General features: G+C 39.6%; 3 protein-coding genes across 6 annotated transcripts; all 3 read right to left on the bottom strand.

Annotated features, from left to right (window-relative positions):
* Positions 1-1,623: 1,623 nt before the first annotated feature.
* On the bottom strand, positions 1,624-10,627 carry slc25a37 (solute carrier family 25 member 37). The gene is made up of 4 exons (XM_051422665.1): positions 10,319-10,627; positions 6,141-6,369; positions 5,754-5,810; positions 1,624-4,633 (listed from the first exon to the last, which is right to left on the bottom strand). The coding sequence occupies exons 1-4, from the start codon at positions 10,511-10,513 to the stop codon at positions 4,104-4,106; spliced, it is 1,011 nt and encodes a 336-aa protein (XP_051278625.1). The 5' UTR covers positions 10,514-10,627; the 3' UTR covers positions 1,624-4,103.
* Positions 10,628-13,238: 2,611 nt separating this feature from the next.
* entpd4 (ectonucleoside triphosphate diphosphohydrolase 4) lies at positions 13,239-20,091 on the bottom strand. Of its 3 annotated transcripts, none has more exons than XM_051422658.1 (13): positions 19,910-20,091; positions 19,376-19,496; positions 19,082-19,279; positions 18,793-18,998; positions 18,520-18,670; positions 18,094-18,197; positions 17,799-17,858; positions 17,418-17,572; positions 16,647-16,813; positions 16,241-16,565; positions 15,131-15,216; positions 14,867-15,028; positions 13,239-14,490 (listed from the first exon to the last, which is right to left on the bottom strand). In XM_051422658.1, exons 2-13 carry the CDS (start codon positions 19,381-19,383, stop codon positions 14,256-14,258), a joined length of 1,857 nt encoding a protein of 618 aa, XP_051278618.1. In that variant the 5' UTR covers positions 19,384-19,496; positions 19,910-20,091; the 3' UTR covers positions 13,239-14,255. The 3 variants fall into 3 exon arrangements, with proteins under 3 accessions (XP_051278618.1, XP_051278620.1, XP_051278619.1); XM_051422660.1 differs by having other exon boundaries at positions 17,442-17,572; XM_051422659.1 differs by lacking the exon at positions 19,910-20,091 and adding an exon at positions 19,851-19,869.
* A 752-nt stretch (positions 20,092-20,843) lies between these two features.
* On the bottom strand, positions 20,844-26,263 carry si:ch211-214j8.12 (uncharacterized protein LOC100000539 homolog). Of its 2 annotated transcripts, none has more exons than XM_051422657.1 (5): positions 26,170-26,263; positions 25,542-25,844; positions 24,799-24,965; positions 22,917-24,133; positions 20,844-21,538 (listed from the first exon to the last, which is right to left on the bottom strand). In XM_051422657.1, the coding sequence occupies exons 2-5, from the start codon at positions 25,792-25,794 to the stop codon at positions 21,145-21,147; spliced, it is 2,031 nt and encodes a 676-aa protein (XP_051278617.1). In that variant the 5' UTR covers positions 25,795-25,844; positions 26,170-26,263; the 3' UTR covers positions 20,844-21,144. The 2 variants fall into 2 exon arrangements, with proteins under 2 accessions (XP_051278617.1, XP_051278616.1); XM_051422656.1 differs by having other exon boundaries at positions 26,077-26,238.
* Between the last annotated feature and the right edge of the window lie 1,453 nt (positions 26,264-27,716).

Raw genomic sequence — 27,716 nt, 5'->3', positions numbered from 1 at the left:
ATGCCATGTGTCTGTGATGACAACCTTTAAATGAGACTATACCGCCCTCTATTGGAACTGTTTAAATCCTGCAGGGTACATACTTTAAACTTGCTCCACACTAATTTCAAATAGATATATTTTCTCCTACTACTAATACCACTGGTTCTAAGCTATGTTGGTGGTTCTGGTTTTGAGACATTGGTCTATGTGATGTCTGCCTCAACTTAACTGAATGGATTTTGGCTTTGCGCTCACAGCACCGAAAAAGCACAAAAATCTTTATATAGGTGTGTGTCCCAGTACTGTAACTGGATAACCCTCATGTCTTAGTGTGAACAGTTTCCATCTGAACTAGTTTCACATAGCAACAGGCACCACCTATAAGTTCAGTCAGTGGTTCCCAGCCTGGGAGTCGGGACCCCCACTATTGTTTTGCAAAGGCTTCATGGGGGGGTCACAAGGCTTTTATGATTTTAAGGGGTGTAAAAACACTTACAAAATATACATTGTAGGCCTATAGCTCTGCATTTCATTCATTTCTGTGAAGAAAAGTAAATTAAATTGTTATTATTTTATATATTTTAATTTTAGATTATTATTTAAGATTTAAACTTGAAAGACATGAACATTGGGTATATTCACAGAGCCTTTCCTCTCTGCATTAGAAAAGTAGACAGAACAACCAAAGAGCAAACAGAACAATGGCAAAGCATCAGGGAAAAGAAAACAGTGAATTTATCAAAAAAGAAGCCAGTTAAGTATTTGTGAACATACTACATACATTTGAACATTTTAAAATATCAGGACAACTCAACTCTGACGCAATATTCACAGGAAATTCATCTAAATCACTCGTTTCACAAACTCACTTCATTGTACAGTTTATCAGTTGTTCTGTACTGTTATTTTTATACCATTGAATCTAATCTCAAATGTCCATTAAATATGTCACTTAGTCAGGGGTCACTAGTTTATAGTTCAATGATAGAAAAAGAGTCCCTTAAGGAAATAGGTTGGGAACCACCGGGCTTGGTGACAGTCCAGTCCTGCCTACTGAAATCTATTGAATCTACATGGTGGGTAGTGCCGGCTCAGGAAGAGCGACCAGTCCGAGTAGACTGGATTTCTGAAGAGGGGGTCCTTAAGGAAAATGTGAGTGTGTCAGATAGAGGGTGAATAGGTGATGCAGCAATGGCCAGTATGAGGAAAAAAATGTGTTATTTAAGTATGTGTTTATTATAGACCACACAAATACAAGTATGCATCTAACCTCTTTAATAGTGTATTCTGTGGATTAATGGGGCTGTGACTCAAATATTCCTTATTATTTTACCTTTAAAATAATTGTGTTGTGTGCACTTTCCTTAAGGCTTTTACAACTGGTAGCACTGATCCCAACTGTCATTTCTTTGTAACTCAAATTAATTTATCTCAACAGCAGTTAGATACAGTGTTGCCTAATCTTCCTTATAAGGTAGAAATATGACACAGCTGCACTGGAATGGGGGTAACTTCAAATTAAAACCCCATACACTCCCCCATAAAACTCTTGGTGGTTGTATTTTTGTATTTTACTGCTGAAAGAATATCAGCATTATAACAAATATTAATTTAGTTCAGAAACAAAAGAAAAACACAGCGTTTGTCACTTGCATGTTTATTTCCGCTCCAGTGTTACATACTGTAGCAGCATCATCACAATCATTTCATATTTGCATGGTCAAACCTCCAAGCATTCTGTTCTGGAGATGGCACTCAACAACAACGCATCCCAACTCCGATTTCAAACATTTGTGCGTAAATAGCATTAAAATATTTACATCATGGAAATCTCCACATAGAATATCAGCACTCCTGTCTCCTCCTTACAATGTAATCATCTATTAGACACATTATTTTGACACTTTAAAAGTACTTGGACACAGATGTTGTTGAGTTATGATTCACTGTTATGAATTGAATTATGTCCATTAAAGTTAAAATCAGAGGAGTGGAGCTTTGTCAGTGGATCCAAGTGAAGAAACTAACACAATGCAGGCAATAGACTAACCTAACTGTGATTAGATTCACATTAGAATAAAACTATATTAATTATGCCACTTTTATATTTAAGCTGACAAAACACTATCCAAGTGAAATCCATATTGCATTCAATATAATTAGTTTATACAGTCTAAACCGACTCATAAGTAAATAAAATATAGCTTACGATTTCATTTTCCAAAATATTCACAATAAACATACATTTTCCACTTTTAACTGCTTTTGCTCGGGTACTTTAGTAGTCAATGAAACTTTTTGGAGGCACAAATTAAACTTTTCTGACGCCATAGAGCTCCAAACCCATACAGCCTCTAGAGCTAAATGAGAGATACTGAAGAATTCAAGTGATTAGGCAAATTAACGAGTGCAAACTGTGGGGGCAAAAAGGTGGAATGACACAATTCACAGCAAATCAAATAGCATCATAATTAACAGGTTAAAAGTAAGATGCATAGAATACAATGCATGTCTTTGGTATATTAACAATTACCCTACTGCACAAGCATAATGAATCCGTTGCTTAAGGCTTCGTGAGACCACTGGAATCTGACGAACTCTATGAACTTTACCAAAGGAAGGAAAAAAGAAGGAAAAAAAAAAAAAAACTCCATAATTAAAAACAAATAAATCTGGCGGCTAGTTGGATTACATCAATATCTGGAGGAATGTCTTGACTACTGAATGGAAAATAGTTAAGAAGCTGGAGAGAGCAGTGAGTACACAGGAAATGTGTAACTACAACAGGACGAGTGAAAATAAAAGAAATAACACTGCCTGCTTAGCAGCTGCTTTGATCAGGCTTTTACTGGTCTCACGGTAACAAAGAGTGTCCAAGGCCATTGGTCAGTTTCAAGTTATGACGTTACATTTTGCATCACAGAAAGCCCGCACCTAACATTTCAGTCAAGTGAACATTATATATATATATATATATATATATATATATATATATATATAACCTACAACCTTTAGGTTCAAGGTCAATATGACACACATTAACAAAAAAGGCCACTCGAAAGCTAAACATCACACCGTACAAATGCACATGAAGGTTCAGATATGGCCACCATCTCAGGTCACAGCCTTATCTGATCCACCTTTGGACCTGCATAATGAAGTTTCTCAGAAATAGTCACCCTCAAAATATAGATTCATGTTTTTGAAAATATATAAACAAAGCTGCCTTCCTTCTGCAACAGGCATGATTCTTTAAAATCATTGTGCGTGATTCAGGGAGCACTGTAATAATGCGCTTAAACATTGTAACTAACTGGACCGTAACGGCCTACACAACTTGATACTGAGAGATAAAGAGGCTCTCTCAAGGGAAAAAAAACATGGTATTTTGCATTCAAAGCATAAAACTGTAACAACAAATAAAAACTGCTGCAGACTGCCATTTGACCAATTGGTGCAGAGATAATAATAATTTCAGTTTGCTAGAACTTGGACCAAATATGAAAATAAATATTTTCTCAAGAGGGCAAAAGGAAAAAAAGTGAAGCAACATTTAATATTTGTGAGGCACTTGGAAAGCTGTTCCGTTCGCCGTGGAGTGAAAATAAGGAATGTGTTATAATGGGTATTTAAAAAAAAAAATACACAATGAAATAAAACAAACAAACAGCATTGTGTTTCTTCTGCATCCATAAAATACAAGCCTCGAAAAGTTAACAAAATAAATAAAAAGTTCCAATATTACGAACTATAAACACCATTCAAGACAACTTAATTATACGCTCCCCACATATAGTAGGGTTTGGAGAGTTGTGGTTGATGTGTATGTGGAGTGGAGGAGGAAGAAGATGACTATTTAACTCTTCTACGTGTATCTGTCCTTTTAAGAATAATCAGGTCTGTTGCATATCCTGGTTGTGCAACATCATCTTCATTTAAAAACACATAACCTCAGGTACGTGAACAAGAGGGAGTGCCATTCTCAGCCACTCCTCCACTCCTCCACTTCCCTGTGAGACAATTACTTGTGCCATTTCCTCAAACAGCACACAGTGAGCTCAGGTATGAGCCTCCTTTCTTCAGTTTCAGTCTAGGTGTGGCTTGCTCCAACACACTTTCCATTACACTGGTCGAGGTCCTGCCTCTGATTCCAGCTGCTGCTTGGTCAGGAAGTACTTGAAGAACTCGTACACTGACCAGGCAATGGCAGTGGAGGGCATCTGGTATATAACCCGAGCTTGGACCCCTTTGAAGAAGGCCGCTAGACCACCAAGCCGGTACACTGTCCTGAAAGCATTAGCCATTCCTGTTAAGTGGCCGCTGATGTTCATGGAGTTGAGTGCTACATTCTCTTGTGTGTTGAGCAGAGTTTTACAAACGTCAAGTGGAGTGGTTATTGCTGCGGAAATGGCTCCTGCTGCTGCTCCTGACACTATGTGGCTGCCAGGGTGGTAATGTCTGTGGGGGTTCAACTGTTCCTGCATCAGCTCGTAGGTGATGAAGTGAACAGCCTGGAAGGGGATGTTCATGGTCAGCTGTGTGCTGTAGCTGCGGTAGAAGGCTCCCATACCCTCAGTACGCGTTACTGTTTGAACACAGTCCCAAAGTCCTCGATATGGCGAGTTGTACATTTGCATCCTCTGCTTTATCACTGAGACATGGAAGGAAACAAGTTGTTAGCATGTTTTATCGCATACCTTTATGTGGATTCTATACCATTTTATACTTTCCACTTAGTGTAACATGGCAGAGAACAGGCTTTTAAAAGTGCGGTTACAGATTGTAACTCCCTCACTTTACCTTCCCCTTAACTTCCAAGCAGGAGAAAGTACGGTGGCTGTGAAACAACGCAAACATCCCTATTTAGAGCCAATGTTCGGTTTGTTCTTTCTGGGCTACTGTAGAAACAGGACAATTCAACATGGCGGCCTCTATGGAAGGTGACCCGTTGCATCTGTAGATATAAAAGGCTCATTCTAAGGTAACAAGAACATAACAAATCTTATTTTCAGGTGATTATCCACTAATAAAAGCTTAGTTATGCATATTATATTCCATTTCTGCCAATAGATCCTCCAAAAATGTTATGTTTTCAGTAGGTTTCAAAATGTGTTAACAGGCAATCCAGAGCATTGTTAATGATAATAATTATGATTATACTTGAAGAAAGAACAGACAAAGTGTGTGAAACAAAAAGAGATGGCCAAAATATTTCATTAATTATATTGTGCTGACAGGGACAGTCCAAGTAAAGTGTTAACATCTGCTGTTTAAAGGATATGACTCTGATCATTCTGTATTTGTGTTACCGTCCCATGAAAAGATCAAAACCAACAATGCATTAGTTTATCTGTGTGACCTGTTTGTCCATGTTAACCAACTCCAACTCCATTAGTTCTTAATAGGATCATCTTAATAGATCATTTTCAAATCTTTAGGTGTTTTTAGCAACTTCACTCAAATAGGAGTAAACAGTGACTTTTCTGTGGCCTATTTTCCGGTGCAGATTAATCCACATTTGTTACTCTAGTGAGTATTTACTGCAACAGGGCGATGTATGTGTGATTGACTCAAAATAAAGTACAGTACCCCTGTACATAGTAATGAACATGTCACCCAGTGCAATGACATGGCTCACTGACGTTTCTGATTAATTGTTTGGACAACAATGGATCTATACGGTATATCAGGCATTGGACACGCAAATAATACTTACTAATACTAATACTTAAAATATCCTCAACTTTAAGGCCTTGCCATATTTTTCTTACCTTCAGCTGGGTTCATGACAGCATCATGGAGAACAGTGGCCACACTACCTGCAATACCTGTTAAAACATAAACAGATGTTGTTAAGTCTAAATCAATGACTGTGTTGAAAAGAATTTTAACATCAAATTGATTGGTTATAGATATTATTTTAAATATTAGTTGGGGTGAATTCCCATTTTTTCCCGGTAAAACACACTGGTCTGTACCGATACATCCCAGAATTTTTCATATTTGGAATATTGTTTTATCCTAGCCATTGTAAACAGGATATGGCATCAAAATGACTTATCCTAACTACACCCCTCCGGGCCATATTGCTTAGCCCAGTGTGAGAGCAGTTAGTGTGACAATATCAGCGATGTGTGTGGAGACGTGGGAACTGGTACCATTGGCTACGTGGCTGTTGCCTCCACTCTGAATGACGTCACTTAGTGAGCGTTTGACCCGTTCATAGCAGGCGAAGTAGAGCGCATGTGCGGGCCCTGCTCCCAACATGGTGATGTTGAGGCCCCTCAGTGGCCTGAAGATCCCTTCTGTTTGGATGATCCTTTTCAGAGCTTCATACACACCCCTGTACTGTGCATTTGGGTCAGGCTGTAGGCTCTGCATCCTTGTCTGAAAAAAAAAAAAAAAAAAAAGACATATATTTAAACCATTCTTTATTATTTGCTCCAGTATGGTTAGATACATTAACATTTACAGTTTCCAAATGTCAAAGCTAGGGCTCTGCATGAGGCCATTAATGTGACTCTGAGCGGCTTTAAGTGGGCACATGGTGTAGGCCAAATCATGATTTCTTGATGTATTGTTCCCTGTAATGCTGTCACATTGTTCTGACAGTAAGTGTACTTGGCAGCACTGAGGTCCTGACTGAGTGATGTGTGTCTCTCCAAAGGCTGGTGTGGGAGGCTGTGGCAGCTCTTTGTTTTACTCCACCATGCCAAGTTATCTGGACACCACAAAGCATGTTTTTATTTGCAAAGAGATCTGGGGCTGGTTCGGGAGATAGGCCCAGTCTGTCTTCCTCAGCATGTCCCCATGTGTTTCCTTCCTCTAGCTTAACAATTAAATATCAATTACATTTCCGTTTGATACAGTTTTGGGAACTTGGGGCACACAGAACTTGTTAGCACAGTTTACGTTTTATGTTTGTGTGTCTAAAAATATGCACTGCGAATCAAATTGTTCTGCTGAAGTCAGAGGCAAAAGTGTGATTATTTTCATATTCAGGTCAACTAATGAATGAAACTAGTTAACTACATAATAATATAAATAGTTTGCTCTATAGGTAATCTGAAGCATAAAATATTCTGGGTACATAGCAACCCACCAACGGCTCACACAGCATCCCAGGATTGTGCTCTTTTTAGTCATAACTTTCTGAATGCCTGATGATAAAAAAGACATCTAAGGCATCTCATGCACGAGACCCAACTTAGAACTGTATGTATGAATGTCTTCAGTAATCAAAAGTCTAATTCTTGAAGTTTAGCCCTCAAAATTAAAGGACTTTTTTAGAAATGAATAAATGGTTAAGTTACTGTAATGCTTACACATCTCAAACTAGGTTTAGATTATGGATTGTAGTTTTAAAACAGACAACACAACTTGTTGGTATGAGAAAGGATGTGAAAGCTGGAGAGCTGGAAGGTAGCAGGCATGTGGCATCTAGCATTGAAACTAAACATCAGAGAACAAATTAATTAAGTTAATTTTCAATCATACATCATTATTGATATATTCATGATTACAATGCCACAAAGTGGGATGTCATGTGTGTCAAATGCAACAGGTATCTTGAGTGTCCTATTCAAAAATAAAAGTCTACTTTTTGTAATGCAATTTAAGATCATGAAGACCATGATGATGTTATGTTAAAACAGCAATACAAAAAAATGGAGCAGTAAAGGTTGAATTACTCACAATGCTTTGCTCAAAACATTTAAGTATTAAGGAGATCTGTGGATTAATGTGAAACTTTAAGGAGCTGTTGTAATAGAAGATGAAATGTAGTGAAAAACTATTAATCCTGCTTGTTTGAAGAACTAACTGCAAAACAAGCGTGCAGATTGGATCATCATCAAAACAGAATGTGTTGTTTTACTTCATGACTCAAAATAAAGATAAATATTTGCACTCTTTACAGTATTCATAATGTGAAACAGCTAATAATAGAAATTAAACATGAGAGTTGTCTACATAAAAGCATCACTGCCCAAATAAGGGCAACAAAATCATGTAAGATATTTAAAAAAACAGAAGTCCCATCTACTTCTTTACAGGGGTGTCCGATCTTTCTAATTTATCTGCAATTCTGGCTCTGTGGCGGTTTTACTAATCAACACTGCAGAAGAACAACTGCATACACACACCCTTTACTGCGTAAAGCTGATTCCAAATGTGCAGAACGCCGATAAGATCCACCCCTTTGCCTTAACACAGACTACTCCCAGAGTCTTAGCAGTGCCTTGTTCTTTACTGGGAGGTTGAAACATCCAGTAACAGTTGACAGGTTCAGAGTATTGTTACCACCAGCCAGTGAACTCGGAAAGTTGAAATAAACACGCAGAGTCTTAAAAAACCCCCACATATTTTCCTAAGCTCTTCTCAAGCTTGATGTGAGACACCAATTCCTTATTTCATCAAACAGAGACTCCTATTTATTTAACAGGAAAATGAATGTCTCTGATGTAATACATAAGATTAAATATAAACCATGAATCAGTCTTTCATCATTTTAGATTTCTGTAATTTCAAAACAGGTTCTTTGTACTGATCAAACTGAATGGGAACCGCATCTACAGCTGGAAGGTGCTTGTGAAACCTCAAGAGGAAATGGCAACATTGGTTTGTGTAACAGAGGTTTATGTGGAAAAATGTCAACACTTGGACACTGAAGCAAAGAGGATATAATGACATTATTTTCTTGCACTATGTTAATGTTATGCTAATCTGTACCACATCAAGATTATTGTTAAGGTAGAGCCGCGAGCCAAACCATCAAAACAACACTACATTGTTAGAAAACAATAGCTGAGCAGAAGAGGAGGATTGCACGGCCAAAGTTCACAATCAAACAAACAGTTTGCAAATTGCTTCGCAGACAAAATCCAATTTCAACATGCTTAAAGCTAGCCAATCATTTCATGTATTTACTAAAACACTGGCTTTAAATTAATTAGTGAACAAATTTGTTTTTTGATTTGCCAACGTCGCACAAAGTGCTGGAGTCAGAATGTGTTCCTCTGATCAACTCTGTGATCCCTGCCAAGAGTTTGTATTACCGAGACTGCTCCAACACTTTTAAATGAACAAATCGTCTGTACCTCTACGACAGCCACTTAACTCCAGAGCATCCCCTCAGTGACGTGAGCCTGAATTAAGAATATATGAATGCTTTTAAACCATTTTTTTAATGACTGCTTGTTCATCTTGTGTGTTTAAAAAGGTGACTCTATCTTTGCTACAGAAACCTGATGTGCAATATTTTTATAGCAAGTTTTAGTGAACACGTCAGACGCTCATGTGAGAGATTATAGTGTGCTCAATATTTCCCTACCTCCTAAAAATATTTAGGAACCGTGTAACGTTTGAAGAAGGAAGAAAGAGATCCTCAGTAATAGACTGAAATCTGAATTACATTTACTTATTTCTGTTGGCTACTGTTTGTTGTATCTGGTTAGAGGCTACACTGAATTGTGTTGGCAATGACATTACAGTTGAAAGTTATCTAATAAATATAGCAACTGATCACACTAGTTAATAAACAAGAGACAATTTAAATCTTGTAATATTAGACATTTAAAGTAATAGTCGTCCACTGAAACCTAACCTTCTTTAATTGGTCAACACATCTACAAGTGGACACAAAAGTACACTTTGTAACTTCCCTACATAGTTTACCAACATTGTTTACACAGTTTAACCTTTAGGGTGGAGTAAACATTGTCGTAATACGTCTAGTTTCACATTTCAAGTCACTTTGACATATTTTACACTCAAGCAACCAGGTACTTGACCTTCACTTATCCCACTTTCGTTTCACCATGTGGGATAAAACAAAACCTGAGGCTGAGGGAAAACCCTGGGATACCACAGAAACATTACACACAGTAAAAACGAGCTCACTTTGAAAATGACACGGACTTTGTTAAACCTTAACCTTGCTAAAATGTGACTAAAAGGTTACACTGGGTGCTCAGTACGCTGGCTACGTTAGCAAAGTTAATAGTTATTACGAGAAAGACGCGAAAAAAAATGTAGTAAAACTGTTACTGCGTGTTTTGGTTAACCTAACAAAGTGTTTTCTCAACGATTTAATTTACTGCTAGCCTGTTCAACCAGTTAGTTCAGTCTACTTGTAGCAAGCAGCCTTGTCGTGCTTGACTTAGCTAACACTGAGGCTAACTAGGGATGTGCAGCATGAACATTTCACAGCTAACCTTCGTTAGCAACTCACAGCAAAGCTGTCCTGTGCAGTTAGCGGTGCCCTGTTTGCTAGTTAGTGAATGAGCCGTGGTGGCAAAACAAGTGACATCTGCTGCCATGCGAGCTCCTGCGTTACCTTGACAGAGTCCACGGGGTACATCACCGTGTGCTCCAGTATGCCAGCCACGGCTCCGGCTGTCATGTGGGTCGTCACTGAGACATGAGGTGGCAAGCTCTCGTAGTCACCGTCTCCATCAAAAGGCTCGTCGTCTTTGCTTTTGATCTGCGACATCTCCAGCGTTGCCACCACCCGGTCCGAGCTCAACTCCATGCGTGGTGAGCTCAACGCCTCCACCTCCCTCCTAAGTCGGTCTCCTGTACGGGACAACACTCAGAGAGGTGTCGGCGGCGTGCAAAACCACAACACCATCGCTACTTTAGAGGAGTTCCAGCGGCCGTGTGACGTTAGAAAGATGTGGGCGTGGCTCAGGTGGATGTGGACCAATCAGTTATAGGTATTCAACAATAGGGGCGGGACTTTAGTTTGAGGCGACCAATGAAAAGTTTTCGTGGTAGATTCCTCTTGTGCAGCTCTTCTGTGGCTCTTTGAGAGTTTTTGAATGGATTTGGGAGAAGTGTAATCGCACCGTGCTGCTTCAATAGATAAATAGGTTTGGTCTCCTTATCAGGCAGCACTTCGTTGTTCATTAATACTGTGGAGAAAACCGTAGAACTTCTCATAATCATTATCTTCAACTTGGGGTTTTACTCGAAAATGGTTTGATCAGTGGTGGAAGAAATATTCTTGTAATTCAGAAAGCCTATAAAAGTCCTGCAAAGTTAAGTAAGAGTACAAAAATATTGACAGCAATAATTCTTATAGGCTCAGGCATCAAACATACTTCATGCCCTTAGACAGAGTATAGCCTATTAATAATATATTGGATTATTATTACTTACACATTAACATGTAAGCATTTATTTAATGTTGTGGTTGGTGAGTTGAAGCCATTTTTAACTACTTTGTATATTATCTGATTATTTAGTCAAGAACATCCTGCAAACAGTAACTACAGCTGTGAAATATAGGGAAGCAAAAGTAATATTTCCCTCTGAAATGTAGTGCAGTTAAAATATAAAGTGGCAAAAGTGGAAATAGCTACAATACCTAAAAATATAGTAGTATGTAGTAAATGATGTGAGTAGTTTGTTGCGTATTTATGTGTCTGGACACACCTTCTAAATAAAATGTGATGAATTTGTAATTTATCAGGTATAGTATTCTTTATTGTTTTAGCTTATTATCTTTAATCATATTAAGTTTCAAATCAGTGGTAAACATTCAACTGCTTCTGCTGTAGTACTGGTTGTTCCAGTGACCGGTGGGTGCTCAGATTTCATTGGAGATAATTATTTAAAAAAGGCACTGAGGGGCGGCACACCAAAAGGGATCTCTGAAACCAGTTGGTGCAACAATGAAAGCTCTTACTGTCTAAATGATAAATTAGAATAGATTCAAGATAAAATAAAGTAAGCTTACACAACAACCTCACACCACCTCTCTCACCTGTAACCCTCTTAAACTTAAACATACTGATCCTCACACAACTCATGAAGTAGTCTATAGTGAATACAGAGGCCTCTTAACAACACACCCTGCATGCTTTAGTTTCAGCTCCTGAATAAGAAACTTAAAGGTCCAAATTAATTACTTATTCAATTAAATTAGTTCAAGGAGCTATCATCTTAATGGGGCTAAATGAATGCCAACACATCTTATTCTTAATAATTCATAATTGTTTTTTTGGCTGTGTCATCCTGTCTCTTGTTGCAGGCCAGAAGTTTAAATTTCACCTTGATAACCAACCGGATGCCAGTTTGTGTTTAGGATCGCATCTGATTCGACTGAACATATTCAGTGGTTCTCTCCACTCACTCCTCACTTTTTACGCTACAAAAAGATATCTGTTGGTCAAGATATTTGATTTGTAAATTGTAAAAAAAGAAACAGTATGAATTATCATTACAGGAAATTAGTAGCAAGTAGCTATTCTGTGTCACTCACCATTAGCTGAAACATAAGCTCTACACACACAGCACACTACAATGTCACAGTGGGTGTGTAGGCAAAGCAGTGTGACCTATCAATGACTCAGCATTATAGGAGCCAGGCATCTTAAAGAACCACTTGTCCAAACAGTGTTGTTGCAGCTGGTATTCACACATTCGGTAGGGAAACTACAGTCAGAGCAGTATTATTACTATTATAAGAACTGTTAATTGTTTACAATAACAATATCTTCCCATCCAACGCCAATCTGTAAGTGCAATGATTGATATTGGACCAAAGTTGCAATTAATGAATGCTAATATAACACAGAGGATGTCCCACATGCAGAGGGCATGAAGTATTAACACTTCTCTCACAAAGAGAACATCAAGAGCTGGATAACTGGAAACTGGAAAGGTCCCTCCTTGATGAAATATTTATTATATATTTGTCATTAATAAACAAGTGGACAATTTTCTCTGCAGTTATGGCAAAGCTGAATACTGTGAGCAACCTAGAGCAGGACATTCACTCATCTAAATGCAGCAGCAGACCTCAGTTTTATTCCACAGCTGATGTACCTCATGTGTTGTGCAGTTTAAATTATTTTCATTTGTCCCATTTCCATTACCAGCAGCCTTGCCCAGGGTCACATCTGCATGTGAAAACAAAGACAGGCTGTGGTCTAACAACACTTATCTCAGGATGCCTCTGCAAGGCTATAATACTTCATCAAATTGTCTACAGCACCTGTGCTGAGCTTGTGTGGTCATTAGTGGCTGCAATTGATCCATGCTCTTACGCAGCACTTAAACTTGTTGAGAGTTGAAGTCAAATCGACAATGGAGTGAACTGAAATAAACTCTTGCCTTTTCCCTTTCAGTGACAGAGGCTGGTGTCTACATTATACTTTTAGAACCACCGGTTTCAAATTCATTGCATGGAAATACTGACACCATTTGTTTAGTCTGATCTCCTCCTCAGGAAATAAACAGCCAGACAAGTATACCATAAAACCTTTATTACTGAATTGCAATGTGACAACATTTATTTCGCATTCATCTGTGCAAACATTTCACTAGACCATTTTCATATAAATAATGGGGCATGTGCTCTCATTTACAATCCCCTCACAGCAGTGATATGACGGCTTCTGAAAATGAAGCCCAACGTAAATATATGTAACGGTATCCAACTTGAAAGTCAGATGACCCAACACAAGAATTTCAGCAGGGCTTTAAGAGAGTGTCATTCTCTCGACAAAAGAGCAGATGTGTTCTGGAGAGTTTCCCCAACAGTGACAAGACATGTATTGCACTAGTATAGCCATTAAAGGCTACCTGTCCTGTTGAGGCAGAACAATTTGGGAAAGACAAACACACACAAAAAAAATATTATCCCAGCTGGGAAAAGTGCTCCTTCCACTAATTATAAATCGTATTGCATTTGAGGTTTCTGTGGAAATGGCGAGTGCTTGTACCATTTAACAACTAAAAGAGAATAATAAAACAGAAAAGAAAAGATGTGATCATACATATACAAAAGGCATAAAGAAATAAATACATTTTCACCATGGTATATTCGTCCAGCTTGTGAAATTCAAAGTATAGACTACATATTTATTTGGGTATGGAAGATTAGCTAGCTAAAAGTACCGTTGCGTTTGTCTCTTTATTTTCAATAAAACAAAAGACACCTGGGGTCCGTTTCTTTTTGATTTTGATAATGGAGTACATGGCAGGCAAGAACGAGACCTAAAAAAGACATATCAAACAAAATAACTTCCAACACAAATATTTCATGAGCTCAGGTAAGCCTGAAGACTCACATAATTACCTTCCTCGTTTATCCAGTTCTCATTACCTATCAGTTTTAACTCGTAGTAACTCGTAGCCCTGTTTTCAGGGCACAGCAGCCGCCTTCAAAAGCTCACTGAACAAGCAGCTGAGCCTCAGAGAAAAAGGGAGTGAAGACTGGCTTTGGGAAGTCAGACATACGGTCCAGACTTTATGCTCTACAAAATTTAGAGGTTGATGGGGAGTGCGGGTGAGCCAAGGCCCTCTTCCAACCACGGTACAGAGGAGGGGGTGCAGTGCTGGGCCGCGCGCCGATGGATGCGGCGAAGGCGCAGCAAGTACAGCATAATGGACAGCAACACAATGAAGAAACAAGCCAGGAATAAATAGTGGTTGTTGACAAAGGAGAAGCTGTGCCGCCAGTGAGAGTGCGCTCCTTTCAGACTCTCCTGCTGGATGTCCCTGGAAGAGGCAAAAAAACAAACAAACCTCACACATTTTAAACCAGCTTTGAACAAAGAGATAACATTAATAGATAATCAGACAAGAATCCAGAATTTTTTCAGTTCTCTGAAGCTTCTTTTAAATTTCTTTGGAGCAGAAAAGTGGAATTTCTCTGTAAGCCTTAGTGCCTAAGTACCGATTACTGTTTCAACTCTCCACTCAGGTTCAACATAAGAGTGTGCTGTTATCAAAGATAGCTCTGAGGATTACAGTGAACTTTCTCACTTACACTGAAGAACACATTTAGGATGATCACTTTCACTGGCTAAAATTACTTAAAGCATAATTAGTAAAGTGACTAAGAATGGCACACATGAGAGACAATCTATCTTACCTCAAAGGCAGAAACCGTGTTCTGTAAAGAATAGCTCCGAGAGTCCACTGGACCTCCTTATCATAGACCAACAGGGCAGTCTTCAGGTTTTTATAATTAGCTGGGAAAGAGAAGCCTGAGTGCAATACTTCATACATCCACGCTGATTTAAAACACTGGTACCTGCAGACATAAACATAAAGCCATTGATAAACATCTTATTTGGAATGTGACCAACTGGTTAGTCGAGCTTTTGTAGCAGTTTGTTAATCCTTTGGGACTTACTTCAGTCTGTGTAGATCAGCATGTGATGCATACAATCCAGAGTCAAAACGTTCTCTCAGAGTCTTCCACTGGGTGGAACAGTAACTCTGTAAATGTTAACCAAAACATCAGGAAAGTTTCCAGTGATAAGACATCAATAAATAGTATTAACCTCTATTGCTCTTAAATTACACTATTAAAACTACAGTAGCACTATATTGCCTTAAAGGTCCAGTGTGTAACATTAAGGAGGATCTATTGGCAGAAATAGAATATAATATTCAAAGGTATGTTTTCATTAGTGTATAATCACCTGAATATAGGAATTGGAAGGTCGTGAGGGAGTTGTGATCTGCAACTACACCACTTGTTGCCACTAAATCCTACACACTGGACCTTTAACTGAAAGGCCAACCAGGGATAAGAACAAAAGGTATTGTATAAAGTTTATAACTATCCAAATCCTACTCTAACTCAAATACTGTACATGTCTTTTACTTCGATGTATGTAAACAAACCTTGTAAAACACAAAAGGTGGGGTGGTCTTAAAATCCTTATTTGAAATGCTAAGTGTCAACAACAGAGAAAAAAAACAGTATAATAATAATAATAATAACAGTAGTAATACATTTCTTTTATATAGTGCTTTAAACAAAAAAGGTACTTAAAAAGGCACTTACATGGTAACAAAAAGACAATAACAGAAACAGCTAAAGAATTGTCAGTATTACAAATTTTATACACGGGTGAAGCAAAGTATAAAAGCAAGAAGGCAAGTGGAGAAATAAAATTTAAAAAAGTGTAAAAAGACGGGGTAGAGGGGGGTGACAGATCACAGATTAAAGATTAAAGAGATGGGTTTTGAGAGCGGTTTTGTTTGGGGAGAGAGTTCTAGAGGGAGGGGGTAATGGACAAGGCCCTGCTGTCTTCAATCAATGAAACTAGCCAGTGATGGTGTGATGATTAGCTATTTGACAGACAAAGTTCAACTGCGCTTAAACAAAAAGGTGCTTTCAGCAGTGAGTAAGACGAAGCTTTCTGAAAATAGTAGCGAACAATGAGTTACTTATTGAGGATATATAGGGCATGCTTCATGAGAGTAGATGTGATTTGTTCTACGTAACATTTACCTTGGCAGCCCGGGCATATTTAGAAGCGTTATAATCCCCGCCCATGCGCAGCACATCCTCCGTGCAGTAGTAGAACTCAGAGAAGCCGTAGAACTGACTGTTGCTGTAGTCAATGGCTGGCTGGTAGATACCACTGAGGGAGGTTTGGGTCTCATTGGTGCGGTTGAGGAACGGCTGGAGAATCTGTCTACACTGGTCAAAGTCTCCTGTGCCTCGCAGATAGAGCTTCTGCGCAGATGGGCCGATTTCATCCTGCAGGTCTGCAGGTAGACAAGGGTCCAGGAGGGGAGACTCTGCCGTCTCACCAGTATGCTGATCTAAGAGCCTGGAGAAACCAATAATACAGTGTGAATATGTGCAATACCGGAAACATTTGCAAAATAATAAGCATTAGATCTGATCTCACCTGTTTCGAGCGGCAGTATTTTTGATGAGGCTCTCCTCATATCTTTGGCGTGCTGCATTTCCTCCAAAACCCAGGAAGGTGGACACATAAACACGATAAACATGCTCTGTGCGATGTGCGTCACACCCAAGGTTGAACTCGGCTAGTAAGTTCTTCGCAACTTCCTCCTAGGGAACAAACAAAAGTCAGCCTGGGAATGATGACACATCCTTATGTTAACATTTATAGATGACAGTAGTGCTGACATGCAACACATTGATATAGATTATTCCAGCGATCGCCCATGTTTGAGGACGTATAAACAGAACATTGAATTAAATCTATCTCAAAACATAAAATAACAGAAGCTGAAACTATCCAAGATGACGAATTGATGAATTCAATTGAACATCATGTGGTGTAAAGGGAAAAAAAAGCAATGAGAGCAAAAAGGACAAGCAGCGTATTCCAAACCTGTTATTGTACATGAGTCACTACAACACAAACAAAAATTCTTGACATGGACTTCCACTGCATTCAGCAGTCTCTGCATAAATTACATAATGTTCTCAGACCAAAAAAAAAAAATCCTGCTATGGAGTCATGCAGCAGGCTTACAGTACAGTGTGCCTTCAATAGTGATGAATGGAGAGCAGATCGTCTCCGGGGTACAAAAATGGTGCATACAGGTTTAACCAGGGAATGACAGAGGTTGGAAGGAGGGAGAAGAACAAAGGGTGAGTGACAAAAACCAAAGACAGCACAAAAACAGAATTGGTTGTGGATAATAACCTGCTGTGGAGAAGCAAAGCTTACAGTTTTGGGCACTTCGTATGCGATCTGTGTGGAGACCCCGCCCATGTCCAGGACTCCAGCAGTCCTTTTCCTCACCAGCGCCTCCTGCTGATCGTTGCCTGGGACATGTACCTCCACTACAGCTTCCCCATCTTGAAAGATTGACAGAAAAGCAGTGACCAGTCTGGGGTATATCAAGGGATTACTATGTAACTACAAATTTCATTACGTGGTAGAGTAGAAAAGCCTCAACTTAGTCTGCATTATTTAAGTAGATTGGTTAACGTGTAGCACCATTTAATGTGAAAAAACAAAACAAAAATGTACTTATTTTTTAAAATGGCACACTGTTTAATTACTACTTTCTTGGTTACTTACCATTGTGTACATGGTTAAACCTTCCAAGGACAAAGTTTATTCCAATCCATGCATAGACACCTAAAAGCCAAAGTTATAAATTAATATATAAACATTTGCCAGCATCTTCAACCTTGCACAACTTTTAAATTACAGGGTTTAATCTTAAACCCTGTAATTTAGGAAAAACATCTAATATTCATTTTTTGTTTACGCCACCTGTCAGCAAATCTTTCAAAAAACCACAACTGCAATGAATTTTAGTTGAACATGCCGTTTTTAATTCCTGTCTATTCTTATTCTTCCCTTTATTTACCTTCCTGTTTTCCAGAAATCACTTCCACATGGGAATCAGAGAAGAGGAAGTTGAAGTGGACTGGGATGTCTGTTCGTAGATCCTCCAGAAGAGCTTCTTGTTGACTGAGATTAAACAATCACAAAAACTTCATAAAATGAACAGCATATTAATGATTCATGCTGTTTAAACCTGCAGTCTGCTTATTTCTGGCAGGTATATTTACATCTGGGGCTTCTAAAAGTTAGAGTTTGCAGCTTTGGTGAACAGAGCTATATTTTTTATGCCTTTATTAGAAAGGAAAGATGAAGACTGACAGCAATGGGGGGAAATATGGGGGGCGGGGGGGCAGCAAAGGCTACAGCCTACATGGGACTCACGCTCTACCAGGGGAGCTACAGAGCGCCCTGTGAGACTGCATTATAAGGCGATAAAGCCCAGATGTACCTTTCAGGAAGGATTCTCATTCCAGCTGTGCACAGGATGTACAAGGGTGTTTCTTGGTGTTTATTTTTGGGAATGTGTTGGGCTGCAAAGCTCAGCAGCGGATAGATATAATCACTGGCTTTCTCAGGTGTTTTGGCCAATTCAGAGATACCTATAATGAAAAAGATTAAGAAGAATATTGTTTTATACTGGGGGAAATACACAGCTAGCTTTTAATGGTCTGTATTACATCATGGTCTTTAAACAAAAGGTGTTCATTCTTCTTCTTCTTACCTGGTTTGATCTTCATGACCACTGGCTTGCGGTGTTGATCTCTCATTTGCTGAATGTCCAGCAGTTCATGGGGATTACCATTGTGCTGTGGCCAGCAGTACACAAATACCCTGGAGCCACTGCTACCACAGTCCACCACCAGGCCATAGTTCAGATTAGGGTTGCTTGTATCTGTTGCATCCACATCAGTCACCCTTGCCAAATGCCTTATGGACAACAAAGAGTGGTTAAGATAACATTACCTGTGTGTAACATAACAGAAACAGTTGGAGAGCTTCTGTTAGTTTACCTGTGAAAGTGATTTTCCTTTCTGATCCAGCTGGCGTGCCCCTTCCCCGTGACAAGCAGCAGGTAGAGTAGTCCCATGAGGCAGAGCACCAGGCCGATGAAGAGCAGCTGCCGGAGGGACGGTACCAGGAGCCGAGGAAGGACCTGTGATGAGAGGCTGAAATGCCAAGAAGCTGGGAAAAGGCACGAAAAGCTGATCCTGTCAACAGAGTGATAAAAGAATAGGAGAGCCTGAGCAAGACATGAGGGACTTCACAAATGAATCTAGCTTCCCCACAAATGAGAGCAAACCAACCTTCCCATGATGCAGATTGTCTTCTACTTGGTGGTTTACTTGTGATGGATCAGTCTGCTGAAGGAGGGAGACTGGGCTTATTCTGACGCTCCATCCCGTTTTCCTCACTTGCCACCATGACCTTTTTTTTGCGGGAGGGAGGAGAGGAGAGAGAGGGGGGGACATCGGATATGTTAACAATATGCAGCTAAGGCAACTTCTGAACACTTGTATGAGAAAGGCCCAACGTCAGACGAAGTGAACACGACGGTTCATTGTCGCTTCGTTAGGATTATATCGATGCCGTAATGGGCTATTTATTTATTTAAAAAAAATATTTAAAACGTAAACAGAAAGTAGCCACATTTGAGAGACGACAGAGAAACACTGTTATAAAATAAAGCAGGTAACGTGAGCTAACGCGACTTGTTTTCATCGTACGTGTTTGACTGTAGCATCGAGCTAAAATACCTGAATTTCACATAGTTTTACTAACCGTCAGTGTCAACGCAGCGAAGTGAAATGTCCGCGGCCTTTAAACGAGCTCATACTTACTAGCAAAACCGTGAAAGTCCCCCCTTTTCTGGAATAAAATCACATTTCCGAGCAGCCAGATGCTAACCGCTGGCTAACGTTGAGCGAGTATGTGGCAGGTCTCCGGTGAGTGACGTGTGTCCCCTGACCACGGTGTGTTTGATTTTCATCTCCGCGTTGGCCGGATTGCACGCAACAAAATAGGTAAACCCACACCGCCCACCGGTCCTCCTTCTTCTTCTCTGTTTAATAGCGGGGTTGTAACCAGGATTAAAACGCATTAGCGCCACCTACCAGCTGGAATGTGGACCAGTTTCTCTCAAGTTAACTAAATAAATTGCTATGGATTAAATATATTGGTATTGTTTGGTTGCTTTCAGTGGTTCCTCCTTTAGTGTCCATTCACTATTTTGGCTCTGTCATGATGCATTTCCCACTGACAATATTTGTTCATATTGTTTCTTCCTTGGTTTAAACGTTACATTCATATATGGTATAATAACGCGGCTGTTTAGCTTTTACTTTTTTTACATTCACCTTGTGTAATATGCTTTAGGAATACTTTACAGTACTAACCATGCCAATAAAGCACAATTAAATTACGATGTTTGCCTATTATATGCAGTTTTATTCAGTCTGGTGTGATCCAGCCTCAGTCTCCTTAAGATTTTTTCTTATTTGGTGCTTCTTCCTACTAGTCCCCTCTGAACAGAGGAACAATACTAGTCAAAGACATAATTTTTTCCTCTTTTATAAAATAGCACTGGGCACCTTCTGTCCATATTAGTTTTGAAATAAAAGTATTGAAAACTAAATAAACTATCTACAGATTATATATTGGATACAGTATGTGTTTATCATTTCAGATTTTATGCTGATAACATAATGTAAGGACAGCACAGTGTTCCTCATGCATATGTTACATGTTGCCTGTTCAATTCACCATTAGGAGAACTTCATAGTCAAAAGATTTATTTAAAACACAATACAGAAGATACAGTTTTCAATTCATTCAAGGCACTATAAGAATAAGTCCCACGTGTTTTGGCATGAGAGTATTTAAAATATACTTCAATCAGTCAGTGCAAAACCAGTCTTTAAAATCATTGTGTGTAGGATTTTAGTTATAAAAATAACAATGAGACACTAATGCAATTGACACTGTAAAAAGTGTGCAGTGTATTTTTATTTGAATCGTTTAAAGCATTATTGATGCCGTATTGGAAGTGTGTCACTCCTGTATTGGAATCTCTTCACTACATCCAGACCACTTGGACTTTACTCCACTTCTCGCAGCCCAACCACTCAACCTGACTGATTTGCCAGCAGTAACTTGCATCAACACACTTGAGCCCCTTGCTCTGTTGGATTATATTTTTCAGTGTTATCATCTTCAAATCTGTCCGCGGCAAGTCCATGTGTCGCAATCGCCCAAGTGGCTTGGGAGGTAAGTCTGTGGAATCTGCAAAGAGATGCAGGTCCAAGTCCACTGTGCGCAGTACATCCTGTAAAACGCAGTTCAGAGGGCACGGCAGAGAGACCAGCGAGAGCTTCTCCAGTAAAGGAGAACCAGACAGGAGACACTTAAGCGCCCTCTTCAGGGACATCCAGGACATGACAGGCTTCATTTGGCCGTGCTCGTAGGAGAATCTTCAGACAAATGGGAGACACACAGAAGATGACAAACAAGAACATTACTCTGATAGGAAGTCACAGTAGTTTTAACCTAAAAACCTTTATCAAACCAAAAGCCATAGTCATACTTAACAAAAGGCAAACAGCAGTTTCTATACATTTTTATATCATTATTTCATCGCTTTTCACTTTGTTGTGATGAAGGCCCAAAGCTGTTTGCACGCATTTGTGGGAACCTTTTACTTTTGCCATTATTATGCACCCAACATAATACATATTTTTATTATAATTGTATATGAAGATGTTGTTTTAACTGGTAATAATGGTAGCAGGCAAGATTTTACACTTAATAATTTGAATGCTCTATTGGTCTAAAGAAAAGAAAAGAACATTTCAAGCAGTAATGTTATCAAACTAAACTACTATTTTGTTAATACTGTAATGCAGTACAGTATTAAGGGAGGCTAATGAGACAAACCATATACCTGTACTGTTCCCATTTTGTAGAAATGGTTAAGTGAAATTAGTAAACACCAATGCACGCCTCCATTTTTAACACTTCTTGGGAAAAGAAAAGTTGCTACAAGCCTTTAAATACAATTTAAGCTGCTAAGAAATCAAAGTATATTAGCAGATTAGTAGCATTATTGGTAAATGACACAAAGACAGCCACGATAAAATCCCTAAAATAGGAACCACTGAGTCTTATTGAAGACTACTAACAAAAACTGATCTGCTGAGTTGCATCAATGCTCCTTTTCCTCCTAAAGTGTAGATGTGCTGCTATGAAATAGGTCAGAAATGACACATTGAATGTACATGGCTCATCTACCTTATTTACAACCAATTCTGTTTATTCTTGTGAACAGTATTGGTTGTCATTATTGTAAACATCACGGATTGCTGTGGAGAGGTCAGGACGTCTATGGGGCTTGTTCAGTAGGGTGGATATATGATTCCAGGTTGCTTCCATTTTCATTTTACTTAAATGATGAAGATGTGGTAAATGGTAGATGCACTGCACTTATACAGCACCTTTCTAGTCTTCCAACCACTCTTACGCTTGTTATACAACGTGTCACATTTACACACATTTATACACCGATGGCAGAGGCTGCCATGCACGTGCCAACTGCTCATTAGAGATGGGCACTAAGCGCATTCACACACATATATGGAGGACATTTTAACATGCAGCCGGAGGAGCTGATCCAGCCACCAACCTTCTGAGCACTGAATGACCCACTCAGCCACAGCTGCCTCATATACAGAAACATCAATATATCTCTTGCAAGGCACATCATAGCTGCGTCAAACACATGACTACATGTGCAGTCGGTATCAGGAACAAACTCTGTTGGTCAATCTTTGTGTACCTCAACTGTAGCCTTACTTGAGTGTGAGGGAGCAGAGGTTAGGCAGACGTGGAAGACCCCGATCGTCCCGCTGATTCTCCTCGTCATCTTCTTCCTGTGGTGTGGTGGGGGGCTCGGCAGAGATGAGCAGGTCTCTCAGTCTGGGACAGGCTCCGATGACCTCCAGTAGAGGGGTGCGAGGGCTGGTTTTAACTCCCTCCAGGGTGAGAGAGAACAAGGAGGAGCCTGCAACTTGCAAGGCAGGAAGGAGATCCACCAAAGGGCCTGAGTAGTGTACTGAGAGGCTCCGCAGCTGGCCTGACCACGTCTGGAGGCCTGCGGCTAACAGAGACCCCTGGCTTCTTCCTCTAGCATCTTCATAATCATCAAGGTTGACAGATACGGAGTCGATGTTTGGACATAAACGACTTAAACTGTCCAAAGAGTCGCAGGATAAGCCGGTGACGTCTCTCAGACACAGGCTCAGGCGTTCATCACCTGACTGAGATAAAACTCTTCCTCTCCTTTTTTCCTCTGTTTGCTTCTGAGAGCAACTTGGACATTCAATTCTACTTGCATATTCCTCACTCTCACTACCATACCCCTCCCACAATATCCTCTCCTCCTCCTCCTCCTCTTTATCCTCATCTGCTCCTGCTCCTTCTTGCTTTTTCGTCCAACCCACGCCCTGCCTGTGCCTCCACTCCTCCCACACCACCCCCAGCCTGGGAACTCCTTCTCTGTCAGTGAACTCATTTGTCTGGTCGAACTCTCTGTGCTGGATGAGACAGCAGGCGTCTCCAACACCTTCCATGGCCACTCTCTCCAGGCAGGGCAGGGAGAGAAGAAGATAGGCTGCTGCCGCCACTGGGTCTCCCTCTTGTTCCCCAAACCCAATATCCAGAGCCAGCAGACTGCTGAGGGGGGGAGGAGACAAGGGCGCAGAGGAAGAAGGGGAAATAAAAGATTGGGATGTAGAGGTGCATTGAAAGGATGAAACAGAAGGACAGCCAGAGGACGAAAAGGAATTCCCACCTCCAAGAGGAAGTAGCGCAGTAGGGGAGAGGAAATGACAGCGGGATACGTCCAGATGACGCAGCAAACGACAGCGGTGGGCAATCGTCGTAATTACAAATTTGTCACAAGGTGTACCAGCAAGGGAGAGTGAGCGCAGGGCAGATAGACAGCAGAGGGTTTCACACAGGACCTTTGAAGGCAGCTGCTGCGCTCCAGATAGGTCCAGACTCCAAAGACCCTGAGACATTAAGGAGGAAATATAAAGACATTAAGGAGGAAATATAAAGACATTAAGGAGGAAATATAAAGAATTAAGGAGGAAATATAAAGACATTAAGGAGGAAATATAAAGACATTAAGGGGTTATAGGCCTGACACAAGATATCTTTAAAAAAAATAAAAAAATGTATTATCCTGATCAGGTTCTTAAAGTGTGTCTACCACTCCTGTTGACTCCAGGCTAGAGAAAGCACTTGTTTCTTTCATTTTGGGAGCCGTTATTTAAGCTGTGAACTGTAACATAAATCCATGTAAAAGCCATTATACCCCATTTTCTCTGTGTGCATGCTTACAGAGGGATATAAAAATCGTATAAGGTGTGGACTGTGAAAATGTGAAAATCAGGGAAATGTCCTACTTTTGGACACTCACACATCCAACAACTTTTCAAGTCTCACATTTAGCATTTAGCAAAAGACCTCCTGGATATGAAGACTTAAACCAGTGAGGAACAACATAAAAAATGTCACATATATTTCTGCTGGCGTTTCAGCATCTGTGCAGCTGACTCTCTCAACTATTAACTGAACATTCAGTTTCATCAGCCAGAGAAAAAAAATGGACACCCTGTTTCCAATCAGTAGCTAACGAGGGCAGAGACATGGAGACTGGGCTCTGTCTGACCTGACAACGTGCAGCAATGTGGGTACAGAGGGCAGATGTGACCAGACCAGGACACCTTTCTAGAGACAGGCCACGGAGTTGGGGGACCAGCAGGAGGTGGAGGGCTGCCCGGGACAGCTGCTTCCTGGTGCACAGCAGGCAAGTCAGCTCCTCGACCAGGTCACCCGCTATAGGGAGAGTAAACGATAGAAGGTTTCTTTTCAGAAATTTATAGAAATTTTGTAGCAGGAGTAGAAGCAATAAATGACCTAATCTATAAATGAAGTGGGGTTTTAAAAAATAAAGTAAAAGAGGAAGTAGTTTAACATCTGCATGGAAAAATAAAAGATTGCTTCCTCTGACAGACTTTCATTTTCATTTGCTGATTCAGTGGATCAGTATATTGCTATGGATCACATGGTTAATGGACATAGGGGAGAGTGGGGTAAGATGAGCCATTTTTCATATTAAGGATCACTACATCAAGGCAATCATAGTTTTGTCGCTAACTAATATATCTGCATATATTTCAGGATGTTGTGCATCCCTTCAAACACACAGAATGAGTGTAAACAGAACTGTTTCGATAATATAGCTTGGTCTCCTGGCTCAACTTACCCCGTGTATGGGGCAATTTGGTCACATGATCAATGTTTTTTACCATTTTTTACCAACAAGGGGTGGCCTCAACTTACCCCACTCTCCCCTATTACCTGCAAGAGAGGGACAAAACCTGTCTGTTAAATAAGCCCTCACAAACTCACGCAGTAAGCTGAAAGGGCCCATGATGTATCTGAAGAAATAATGATCCAGGTAGTTGTCGGCGTAGTCTTTCACCCACACTTCCTTCATGTTGTCAGCCAGGCTCAGCAGACACAGCCGTGTCAACGAAAGGACAGAGCCGTCTTCATCCGTCTTCTCGCAGCTCCCCATCCACTCCAGATTCATCCTCCTCTTCCGCCTGGGCCTGACCCTCGCCCCACTACCACGTCCACCCGAGGGCCGAAACAGAGGCATTGCTGGACAGGAGTGTGGCTGGTTTCAGTGCTGAGGTGGAGGCTGGCTCTCTGTTGATGGGGAGGATAATATAGTAAACTCTAAATGATTATTATTTTATTTTTTTTACTGTTTTTATTGTTTTATTTTAAGAAGAGACCTTTTTTTAGTTAGGGTAGACTGTGCAATGCCACTTGTATTCAAATATATACTATTCATGACTATAAATACTTTGTTTATATTTTGTCCATGCCAAATGAATGTGTACAGAGTAATATCCAGTAAAGAAGAACTTAGACGTACCTGCCACATTCATTAGAAGATGGTTTTATGTCCACTAAGAATGAAGGCAGGGGTGGAAAGTAAAGTTAAGTAAAGAAATGTTCAGCAACCAACCTTCGCTCTTTGAGACAGCCACACTTCCTTATTGTACATTTAAGATACACTTTGACCCTGAGTTTAGTCTCTCAGGCACACTTTCCTCTCAGGCTATGCTATCTGAACTCCAGTTTCGGTCTGTGTCAACCCTAAATCGACCACACATAACACATCTATACATATTGGCTGTTTGATCGTTGAAGCGACAATGCACAGCTTGAGGTGTAATGGTTTCCTTAAACATTAAACTCCGGGCAAAAAGCCCCATTTAAACTGTATTGGAGCTATGTTCAAGGCCGATATGCAGTTTAAAACGCTTAAAACCAGACACTTAACAGGTTAATGAGCCGCACTTTGTGTCGGTTTTTTCATGTCATTTTTCAGACTGTAATGTTATAGGCAATGTCAAGATAACATAACATTCAAAACATAAAAAAAACATTATCTGTGGTTCCTTAAAACTTAAATGATGCTTAAATTAAATGACAAATACATATTTGATCACGTACCTCAGCTCGTATCAATCCATGCTTTGGTTTTATGTTTTAACCAAAACAAAAATAAAAAATAACAGATTTGGTTACCAGGGGGAATTACATCATTTACATAATGAGGACACAATGACTTACTGGGTAACTTTACATGTTTCAGAGAAATGGATGTGTGTGAGTCATTATTAGGACCTCTGTGCCAACATACAATCAACTTGTCAATCCATCCAGATCCATTACAGTATACAATTTAAGTACACAGCGGGTAAACACACTATATTTACTATTTTACTATTTTATTTTTCCAAATATGGACATTTGTGGGAGACTTCTTAAGATAGATAGATAGATAGATAGATAGATAGATAGACTTTATTAATCCCCGAAGGGAAATTGGGACGTCATAGCAGCCAGGTACATTAAAATACAATAAAATACAATACAATAAAATACAACAATAGAATAAAATACTTCGATAGAAAAGATACAAAAATATAAATAGGTAGGTAAGGTGTAAAGAGTTGTAGTTGCAAGATGGTGGTAATAGTACTGATGACATGATGGTAGTGTTATTGTTAATAACAGTATATAATAATAACAGTATATAATGATAATATTAATAATATTTATAATAATATAATAATAATATGTATATATAATATGATTACTAAACAGATATGTATACACATAGATATTATACATTAATATTGATATAATGTAAACATGTGTCATATATTACTGTAATATATATACACAATAATATATTAACCTTCCCTTTTGCTAGTTGTTGCTTCTTCTTTAATGGTTACAAGTTTGAGAGGAAATCTGTCATGAGTTTGGCAGGTACTAACTATTTCCTGGGTGACTTTATGTTTGTTACTTCTAAACAATAAGGTTGGTTAAAGATGGTAGATTGTAATAGGCTATAATTCCAAAAAAAATCTGAAAGCGAGCTCAATTAATTATCACATTGAATTTCATATGACACCATAAGTGGTGCCACCTACACTACATAACTGGATACAACAAGAGTTAAGTGAGAAAATATGTTTGTTTTTGTTTGCAATTTGGGTA

The sequence above is a fragment of the Dicentrarchus labrax genome, unplaced genomic scaffold (assembly GCF_905237075.1).
Source record: "Dicentrarchus labrax unplaced genomic scaffold, dlabrax2021, whole genome shotgun sequence".
Lineage (NCBI taxonomy): Eukaryota > Metazoa > Chordata > Actinopteri > Moronidae > Dicentrarchus > Dicentrarchus labrax.
Note: the sequence above shows the minus strand (reverse complement) of the source record. Positions and strands in the feature narration are given on the sequence as shown.

Bases quoted from the DNA above. Each gene is read 5' to 3' on its own strand.
- entpd4 (XM_051422658.1), bottom strand. The intron at 18,198-18,519 runs GTACATCTGGGC...GTTTAATCTCAG, and splicing joins ATGAGAATCCTTCCTGAAAG to TCAACAAGAAGCTCTTCTGG. The intron at 14,491-14,866 runs GTAAGATAGATT...TGCCTCTTCCAG, and splicing joins ACACGGTTTCTGCCTTTGAG to GGACATCCAGCAGGAGAGTC.
- si:ch211-214j8.12 (XM_051422657.1), bottom strand. From the start codon at position 25,794: ATGCCTCTGTTTCGGCCCTCGGGTGGACGTGGTAGTGGGGCGAGGGTC. The intron at 24,966-25,541 runs GTGAGTTTGTGA...CTCTCCCTATAG, and splicing joins GGGCCCTTTCAGCTTACTGC to CGGGTGACCTGGTCGAGGAG. The intron at 21,539-22,916 runs GTAAGGCTACAG...ATTTGTCTGAAG, and splicing joins CTCTGCTCCCTCACACTCAA to ATTCTCCTACGAGCACGGCC.
- slc25a37 (XM_051422665.1), bottom strand. From the start codon at position 10,513: ATGGAGTTGAGCTCGGACCGGGTGGTGGCAACGCTGGAGATGTCGCAG. The intron at 6,370-10,318 runs GTAACGCAGGAG...TTTTTTTTTCAG, and splicing joins ACCCCGTGGACTCTGTCAAG to ACAAGGATGCAGAGCCTACA. The intron at 5,811-6,140 runs GTACCAGTTCCC...ATGTTTTAACAG, and splicing joins CAACAGCCACGTAGCCAATG to GTATTGCAGGTAGTGTGGCC.